General features: G+C 42.3%; 1 protein-coding gene across 4 annotated transcripts in view; it reads left to right on the top strand.

The window, feature by feature from the left end:
- The first annotated feature begins 289 nt into the window (after nucleotides 1-289).
- The window catches only part of MYBPC1 (myosin binding protein C1), a 95,196-nt gene continuing 84,741 nt past the window's right edge, over nucleotides 290-10,744 (top strand). For all 4 annotated transcript variants that reach the window (XM_076065408.1, XM_032949182.2, XM_032949181.2 and 1 more), the window contains exon 1: nucleotides 290-398. In XM_076065408.1, coding sequence (XP_075921523.1) covers nucleotides 377-398 — 22 coding nt within the window. In that variant the 5' untranslated portion in view covers nucleotides 290-376. The remainder of the gene's footprint in view (nucleotides 399-10,744) is intronic.

The raw sequence follows: 10,744 nt of genomic DNA, 5'->3' as shown, positions 1-10,744 counted from the left end.
GTTTAGTCTCGACCTGCGAGATACCGGCTCATATATCTGCGCGTTTAAATAAAGGCGATCTATTCACCTTAGTGGGCTGCTGGCTGTGGGATCTGGAGGAACGACGTGAGTGGTGTGGGGGTGGTGGTGTGGGGTGGTCGTTGGGTGGTAGAGGGGGGGTGGTCGGGGTCTCTGGAGAGCGGCCAAGAGGGAATGGAGGGAGCAGGAGAGGTTGATCGGACGAAGCGAGGGGGGGGGGGATGACAGAGAGAGAGGGGGGGGGGGGGTAGCAGAGCCATTATAAATCACGGGGCGCGAGGCTCCGAGCTGTCAGAATTCCCTCTCCAGACCATCGCGGAGGCGCTGTCTCTGTTCCCGAGGTCATCACCGCCGCAACATGCCCGAACCAAAGAAAGCCGGTGAGTGGCTCGCACACAAGTTCGACTCCCAGTTCGTCCTCGAAAGTAACGCGCAGTCGTTGACGCATTTGGTACTCATCTCCCGTTTGCAGCTTTGAGCCAGTGGTGGAAGTTCCACATTTCTATGGCGGGCTCAAGACTATCCATCCGTCCATTCCATCGGACAACCACCGTTGACTGTGCAGAATCAATCGAGCGTCTCAACGAGTCCGGGCAATGAGACTTCGAAACGTAGAAACCATTTACAGCCCCGCTGATCGATACGCTGAGATCGCCTGGTCGAACGATATCAGCAGCGTGTCTCGGTGTGTGCGACTCGTAATACGTCTACCCCAAAATAAAACAATTCCCGGCTTGGCCTGCTTGCTTCATCGATTACTGCTGCAAGAGAGTCGGTCATTGAAGGCTCACTTGACAACCTGACGGACTTAAACCTGAGGTTACTCATCACCTGCGGTGACATAGCCCTGTCTATTTCTTCAAAGTAATACTCGCAATGCATAGCAGATTTCAAACGAGTATCCCGATAGGAAGACGTGATGCAAAAGATCTCGACAATGCTACCGTAACGACGCATTTGCTTAACATGCATAAGACCAGGGCCTGCATTTGTATTTGCAGTTGTCTGGGCAAATATCAAGTGCCGGTCGCGGTGTTGACGGTGGTATCTCAGCATCGTTAGGCAATATACCCAGGAGCACTGTCCGTGCACGTGTCTAGTCATTAAGTATGCCAACAATGTTACGTTTAAAAATATCAACGACGCGCGTTTATATTTGTCGGGAATATTTAGAGCTGCATTATATAATCGCGCACGGTGGGTAGGAATGCAGCGGTGGAGTGGCCCGTGGGCACACCGCGCTTTAACGAGCCCGATGCTCACTCACGGCCAACAAATCAGTGGCGGCCTCGCCACTTCACCAAACCGCATTGACCAGCGTCGTGAAGTATGGTCAAACCAGCCCCATCATTGACCTTCATTCCAGCAGCGGTTCGCGACAAAGAGTTGTACGTGTTTAAGTTATAGAATCATGCGGAATCTTTAGTTGGTCTAATCTTGATTTGTAGCTTTCGTGACTGACCGGAATCCATGCTCTTTGGTTCTTTCGGTAAAGTCACGTAGGTAGAAAAATAAAACGAAATAAAAAATAATATATCACGACGTTTCGATCGCAACACAAGCGGTCGTCCTCGGGCGGAAAAGAATTATCCAGCAGTGACACTGCTGAATCAGCGAGAGAGCTGTTACAACAACGTTATATAGTTGGTCTGTTGCCGGATATTTGACCGATGCTCTACCACGCTGGTCAGTGCGAGTTGACGGTGGCAGAATCGGTTCAGATATCTCTCAGCCGTGTTTGAGATGCACACCCAGGTGGCTGACTTCACAGCGCAGCAGTGCGCTAACCACCGCGCCACCGCTCCACCTTGCATAAGGCGTGGTGGTTGTACGATAATTGTGCTGCGATCCAGCACTTTAGATGTGGGGTAATGGAGACATTCTCTTGTGCATCAGACTGCTAACCTGCAGGCCTGGCAGGTGGCGTGTGTATGACGGTACAGCAAGTAGGTCGATGACCCGCCTGTACAGAATTGTGTATGTTAATTGTGTACGTTAACCCCTCGTATGCCTGGAGTTTAATCATAGTAATGAAACAAAAATATGTAATTTTACCATTCCTCCATACATTGCGGGCGTTTGGCCAATTCCATCGATGGGAGCTTGGGAGGAAACGGGAGGACCCGGAAAATACCACACGACGCCTGCCAGGTTGTAACACTCAAATGTCAACACAGATGGGTTTAGGAATCCGCTCCCGTACGCGGCTACCCAATGGCGGAGCCAGGATTTTCAGGTAGGGGGGGGGGCAACCCCTCCAGCAATGAAAAACGATAGAAGAGTTGTTAGTAAGTAAGGAGTTGTTAGTAAGTAAGGAGTTGTTAGTAAGTAAGGAGTTGTTAGTAAGTAAGGAGTTGTTAGTAAGTAAGGACTTGTCCCTTGCTTTTTATTCGACGCGTGTGCGGCGATGGCGCAGCCATCGATCGAGGGTAGATTTCGAACCGCGTTGTGTGATCGGCATCGCGCTCGCTGAAGGTGTTGATGCCTTCAGGGAAGTCGTGTACTGTATACGCGACTGCGCACAATTCTGTGAGTCACTTAGAACTGCTTTGCCGTTACTTATTGCCAATTATAGACTCAAACTATTGTCCTATCATCTCATAGAGTCCCTGGCACGTAATAATATGCTACACAGTGACAGTGGGGGTCGCCAAATGCCGATGTATTACTAATAAACACAAATGATCCTATCGAAATGAGGGATTTCGATCGGATAGGAGTTGTCAGTTCGATTTGCTCTCACGAATTAGGGTCTTCGATAGGGGACTGGTCAATCAGCCCAAGGCAAGACCCTCCCCAAAAGAGGTATTGGGATTCAGTGAAGCCTTTAACTCCATGGCTAGGTAGAGGGATCGTACGGAGGAGCAGTGCTGCTCCATCTCGGCTGGCGTGAGGGTCTATTCTCTATAAACACCAGACAGGGTGCCAAGTGTCAGCACTGGCTGTTATACGTATCAGCTGGCAGCCGCCATAGAAACGTGGAATTTCCACCACCGGCTCAGGGCCCCTATAACGCGAGCTTTTATACAACCAAAAAATGCCGATTATCACGCAAGAAAAACGGAAACTCGACACATTCGTAAATAACACTGTGGCCTTAAAAGGAAATAAGTCTATAATAGATGACGTTTCGAGCAATGGCCCTTCATCACAGCACGTAGAGGGAGAGGCCAGAGAAGGGGCAGAGAGACGGCGTGACAATTATGAAGAGGGAATACGACTGAAAGGTCACCACGGATGGCTTCTGGAACCCACTTGCTGTGCTGCCATCTACTGGCCACCGCACAGCGCAAAAGGGATTGGGAGCTTCGCAAATATCTGCGTGATCCACCAACTCTGGGCATGTGCCCGTCCATCTGAATCGACAACCCGAGTTCAAAATCGGGAACCGGTCCTATCAGGCGCGCTTCAAAGCAATACCGAGTGATTGATGTTATCCGAATTCTATTGGATTCGTTTTTGCCGCAATCTGCAACAAAATAACCGAACATGTTGAGCTATTGACGAAGAATCTGATATATTATATTTGGATTCAGACATTTCTTAGAGCCACCAGATACACAAAGTTCGTACAAAATGGGATATTTTTTCCAGTGTCAAAGTATGAAAAAAATAAGAAGAGGTTCAACCATTTCTGGCAATAAAGAGCATGTTTTGTTTGCATGTTCACGACAAGAACCGTGTGTGGTTAATGTAGTACTTGATTCCTTGCAAAATGTTTCTATTTGGGTGTTTGAACATCTTAACACAATCTTGATTTGAAGCTTTCGTTACTGCAGGAATCCATACTCTATGGGTCTTTTGGTAAAGTCACGTAGGTAGAAAAATAATCTTAACACAATCTCGTGTTTGATTGCCAGAAAGGGTAAAACCTATTCAAAGTTCGTACACCTATAGATGTAAAAAGACATGGACATCCTTTCCCCTACAAATTACAAACACATTTTTGGAGCTAATTTCTTGTTTTTTTTTAAGCATAGATGGGATAATGGTAATTTCTGAACGGCATTCGAGTTTATCCACAACACAGGTTTATCTACAACACAGGTTTATCCACAACACAGGTTTATCCATAACACAGGTTTATCCACAACACAGGTTTATCCATAACACAGGTTTATCCATAACACAGGTTTATCCACAACACAGGTTTATCTACAACACAGGTTTATCCACAACACAGGTTTATCCATAACACAGGTTTATCTACAACACAGGTTTATCCACAACACAGGTTTATCCATAACACAGGTTTATCCTTAGCACAGGTTTATCCATAACACAGGTTTATCCACAACACAGGTTTATCCACAACACAGGTTTATCCATAACACAGGTTTATCCACAACACAGGTTTATCCACAACACAGGTTTATCTACATCACAGGTTTATCCATAACACAGGTTTATCCATAACACAGGTTTATCCATAACACAGGTTTATCCATAACACAGGTTTATCCATAACACAGGTTTATCTACAACACAGGTTTATCCATAACACAGATTTATCCATAACACAGGTTTATCCACAACACAGGTTTATCCATGACACAGGTTTATCTACAACACAGGTTTATCCATAACACAGGTTTATCTACAACACAGGTTTATCCATAACACAGGTTATCCACAACACAGGTTTCTCCATAATACAGGTTTATCTACAACACAGGTTTATCCATGACACAGGTTTATCTACATCACAGGTTTATCCATAATACAGGTTTATCTACAACACAGGTTTATCCATAACACAGGTTTATCTACAACACAGGTTTATCCATAACACAGGTTTATCCACAACACAGGTTTATCCACAACACAGGTTTATCCACAACACAGGTTTATCCACAACACAGGTTTATCTACAACACAGGTTTATCCACAACACAGGTGTATCCTTAACACAGGTTTATCCATAACACAGGTTTATCCACAACACAGGTTTATCCACAACACAGGTTTATCCACAACACAGGTTTATCCACAACACAGGTTTATCCACAACACAGGTTTATCTACAACACAGGTTTATCCACAACACAGGTTTATCCACAACACAGGTTTATCCACAACACAGGTTTATCCACAACACAGGTTTATCGACAACACAGGTTTATCCACAACACAGGTTTATCCACAACACAGGTTTATCCACAACACAGGTTTATCTACAACACAGGTTTATCCACAACACAGGTTTATCCACAACACAGGTTTATCCACAACACAGGTTTATCCACAACACAGTTTTATCCATAACACAGGTTTATCCACAACACAGGTTTATCCACAACACAGGTTTATCCACAACACAGGTGTATCCATAATACAGGTTTATCTACAACACAGGTTTATCCACAACACAGGTTTATCCACAACACAGGTTTATCCACAACACAGGTTTATCCACAACACAGGTTTATCCACAACACAGGTTTATCTATAACACAGGTTTATCCACAACACAGGTTTATCCACAACACAGGTGTATCCATAATACAGGTTTATCCACAACACAGGTTTATCCGTAACACAGGTTTATCCACAACACAGGTTTATCCACAACACAGGTTTATCCACAACACAGGTTTATCCATAACACAGGTTTATCCATAACACAGGTTTATTCACAACACAGGTTTATCTACAACATAGGTTTATCTATAACACAGGTTTATTCCCAACACAGGTTTATCCACAACACAGGTTTATCCACAACACAGGTTTATCCATAACACAGGTTTATCCATAACACAGGTTTATCCACAACACAGGTTTATCCACAACACAGGTTTATCCACAACACAGGTTTATCTACAACACAGGTTTATCCACAACACAGGTTTATCCACAACACAGGTTTATCCACAACACAGGTTTATCCACAACACAGGTGTATCCTTAACACAGGTTTATCCATAACACAGGTTTATCCACAACACAGGTTTATCCACAACACAGGTTTATCCACAACACAGGTTTATCTACAACACAGGTTTATCCACAACACAGGTTTATCCACAACACAGGTGTATCCTTAACACAGGTTTATCCACAACACAGGTTTATCCACAACACAGGTTTATCCAAAACACAGGTTTATCCACAACACAGGTTTATCTACAACACAGGTTTATCCACAACACAGGTTTATCCACAACACAGGTTTATCCACAACACAGGTTTATCCACAACACAGGTTTATCCATAACACAGGTTTATCCACAACACAGGTTTATCCACAACACAGGTTTATCCACAACACAGGTGTATCCATAATACAGGTTTATCTACAACACAGGTTTATCCACAACACAGGTTTATCCACAACACAGGTTTATCCACAACACAGGTTTATCCACAGCACAGGTTTATCCACAACACAGGTTTATCTATAACACAGGTTTATCCACAACACAGGTTTATCCACAACACAGGTGTATCCATAATACAGGTTTATCCACAACACAGGTTTATCCGTAACACAGGTTTATCCACAACACAGGTTTATCCACAACACAGGTTTATCCACAACACAGGTTTATCCATAACACAGGTTTATCCATAACACAGGTTTATCCACAACACAGGTTTATCTACAACACAGGTTTATCTATAACACAGGTTTATCCACAACACAGGTTTATCCACAACACAGGTTTATCCACAACACAGGTTTATCCATAACACAGGTTTATCCATAACACAGGTTTATCCACAACACAGGTTTATCCACAACACAGGTTTATCCATAACACAGGTTTATCCACAACACAGGTTTATCCACAACACAGGTTTATCTACAACACAGTTTATCTACAACACAGGTTTATCCACAACACAGGTTTATCCACAACACAGGTTTATCCACAACACAGGTTTATCTATAACACAGGTTTATCCACAACACAGGTTTATCCACAACACAGGTTTATTCACAACACAGGTTTATCCATAACACAGGTTTATCCACAACACAGGTTTATCCACAACACAGGTTTATCTATAACACAGGTTTATCCACAACACAGGTTTATCCACAACACAGGTTTATCTACAACACAGGTTTATCCACAACACAGGTTTATCCACAACACAGGTTTATCCACAACACAGGTTTATCCATAACACAGGTTTATCCACAACACAGGTTTATCCACAACACAGGTTTATCCACAACACAGGTGTATCCATAATACAGGTTTATCTACAACACAGGTTTATCCACAACACAGGTTTATCCACAACACAGGTTTATCCACAACACAGGTTTATCCACAACACAGGTTTATCTATAACACAGGTTTATCCACAACACAGGTTTATCCACAACACAGGTGTATCCATAATACAGGTTTATCCACAACACAGGTTTATCCGTAACACAGGTTTATCCACAACACAGGTTTATCCACAACACAGGTTTATCCACACTTCAGGTTTATCCATAACACAGGTTTATCCATAACACAGGTTTATCCACAACACAGGTTTATCTACAACACAGGTTTATCTATAACACAGGTTTATCCACAACACAGGTTTATCCACAACACAGGTTTATCCACAACACAGGTTTATCCATAACACAGGTTTATCCATAACACAGGTTTATCCACAACACAGGTTTATCCACAACACAGGTTTATCCATAACACAGGTTTATCCACAACACAGGTTTATCCACAACACAGGTTTATCTACAACACAGTTTATCTACAACACAGGTTTATCCACAACACAGGTTTATCCACAACACAGGTTTATTCACAACACAGGTTTATCTATAACACAGGTTTATCCACAACACAGGTTTATCCACAACACAGGTTTATCCACAACACAGGTTTATCTACAACACAGGTTTATCCACAACACAGGTTTATCCACAACACAGGTGTATCCTTAACACAGGTTTATCCACAACACAGGTTTATCCACAACACAGGTTTATCCACAACACAGGTTTATCCACAACACAGGTTTATCTACAACACAGGTTTATCCACAACACAGGTTTATCCACAACACAGGTTTATCCACAACACAGGTTTATCCACAACACAGGTTTATCCATAACACAGGTTTATCCACAACACAGGTTTATCCACAACACAGGTTTATCCACAACACAGGTGTATCCATAATACAGGTTTATCTACAACACAGGTTTATCCACAACACAGGTTTATCCACAACACAGGTTTATCCACAACACAGGTTTATCCACAGCACAGGTTTATCCACAACACAGGTTTATCTATAACACAGGTTTATCCACAACACAGGTTTATCCACAACACAGGTGTATCCATAATACAGGTTTATCCACAACACAGGTTTATCCGTAACACAGGTTTATCCACAACACAGGTTTATCCACAACACAGGTTTATCCACAACACAGGTTTATCCATAACACAGGTTTATCCATAACACAGGTTTATCCACAACACAGGTTTATCTACAACACAGGTTTATCTATAACACAGGTTTATCCACAACACAGGTTTATCCACAACACAGGTTTATCCACAACACAGGTTTATCCATAACACAGGTTTATCCATAACACAGGTTTATCCACAACACAGGTTTATCCACAACACAGGTTTATCCATAACACAGGTTTATCCACAACACAGGTTTATCCACAACACAGGTTTATCTACAACACAGTTTACCTACAACACAGGTTTATCCACAACACAGGTTTATCCACAACACAGGTTTATCCACAACACAGGTTTATCTATAACACAGGTTTATCCACAACACAGGTTTATCCACAACACAGGTTTATTCACAACACAGGTTTATCCATAACACAGGTTTATCCACAACACAGGTTTATCCACAACACAGGTTTATCTATAACACAGGTTTATCCACAACACAGGTTTATCCACAACACAGGTTTATCTACAACACAGGTTTATCCACAACACAGGTTTATCCACAACACAGGTTTATCCACAACACAGGTTTATCCATAACACAGGTTTATCCACAACACAGGTTTATCCACAACACAGGTTTATCCACAACACAGGTGTATCCATAATACAGGTTTATCTACAACACAGGTTTATCCACAACACAGGTTTATCCACAACACAGGTTTATCCACAACACAGGTTTATCCACAACACAGGTTTATCCACAACACAGGTTTATCTATAACACAGGTTTATCCACAACACAGGTTTATCCACAACACAGGTGTATCCATAATACAGGTTTATCCACAACACAGGTTTATCCGTAACACAGGTTTATCCACAACACAGGTTTATCCACAACACAGGTTTATCCACACCTCAGGTTTATCCATAACACAGGTTTATCCATAACACAGGTTTATCCACAACACAGGTTTATCTACAACACAGGTTTATCTATAACACAGGTTTATCCACAACACAGGTTTATCCACAACACAGGTTTATCCACAACACAGGTTTATCCATAACACAGGTTTATCCATAACACAGGTTTATCCACAACACAGGTTTATCCACAACACAGGTTTATCCATAACACAGGTTTATCCACAACACAGGTTTATCCACAACACAGGTTTATCTACAACACAGTTTATCTACAACACAGGTTTATCCACAACACAGGTTTATCCACAACACAGGTTTATTCACAACACAGGTTTATCTATAACACAGGTTTATCCACAACACAGGTTTATCCACAACACAGGTTTATCCACAACACAGGTTTATCCATAACACAGGTTTATCCACAACACAGGTTTATCCACAACACAGGTTTATCCATAACACAGGTTTATCCACAACACAGGTTTATCCACAACACAGGTTTATCCATAACACAGGTTTATCCACAACACAGGTTTATCCACAACACAGGTTTATCCACAACACAGGTTTATCCACAACACAGGTTTATCCACAACACAGGTTTATCTATAACACAGGTTTATCCACAACACAGGTTTATCCACAACACAGGTTTATCCATAACACAGGTTTATCCACAACACAGGTTTATCCACAACACAGGTTTATCCATAACACAGGTTTATCCACAACACAGGTTTATCCACAACACAGGTTTATCCACAACACAGGTTTATCCACAACACAGGTTTATCCACAACACAGGTTTATCCACAACACAGGTTTATCCACAACACAGGTTTATCCACAACACAGGTTTATCCACAACACAGGTTTATCCACAACACAGGTTTATCCACAACACAGGTTTATCCACAACACAGGTTTATCTATAACACAGGTTTATCCACAACACAGGTTTATCCACAACACAGGTGTATCCATAATACAGGTTTATCCACAACACAGGTTTATCCGTAACACAGGTTTATCCACAACACAGGTTTATCCACAACACAGGTTTATCCACAACACAGGTTTATCCATAACACAGGTTTATCCATAACACAGGTTTATCCACAACACAGGTTTATCTACAACACAGGTTTATCTATAACACAGGTTTATCCACAACACAGGTTTATCCACAACACAGGTTTATCCATAACACAGGTTTATCCATAACACAGGTTTATCCACAACACAGGTTTATCCACAACACAGGTTTATCCATAACACAGGTTTATCCACAACACAGGTTTATCCACAACACAGGTTTATCTACAACACAGTTTATCTACAACACAGGTTTATCCACAACACAGGTTTATCCACAACACAGGTTT

Source organism: Petromyzon marinus, chromosome 7 (assembly GCF_048934315.1).
Source record: "Petromyzon marinus isolate PM22_M1 ecotype Great Lakes invasive population chromosome 7, UKy_Petmar_22M1.pri1.0, whole genome shotgun sequence".
Classification (NCBI taxonomy): domain Eukaryota; kingdom Metazoa; phylum Chordata; class Hyperoartia; order Petromyzontiformes; family Petromyzontidae; genus Petromyzon; species Petromyzon marinus.
Note: the sequence above shows the minus strand (reverse complement) of the source record. Positions and strands in the feature narration are given on the sequence as shown.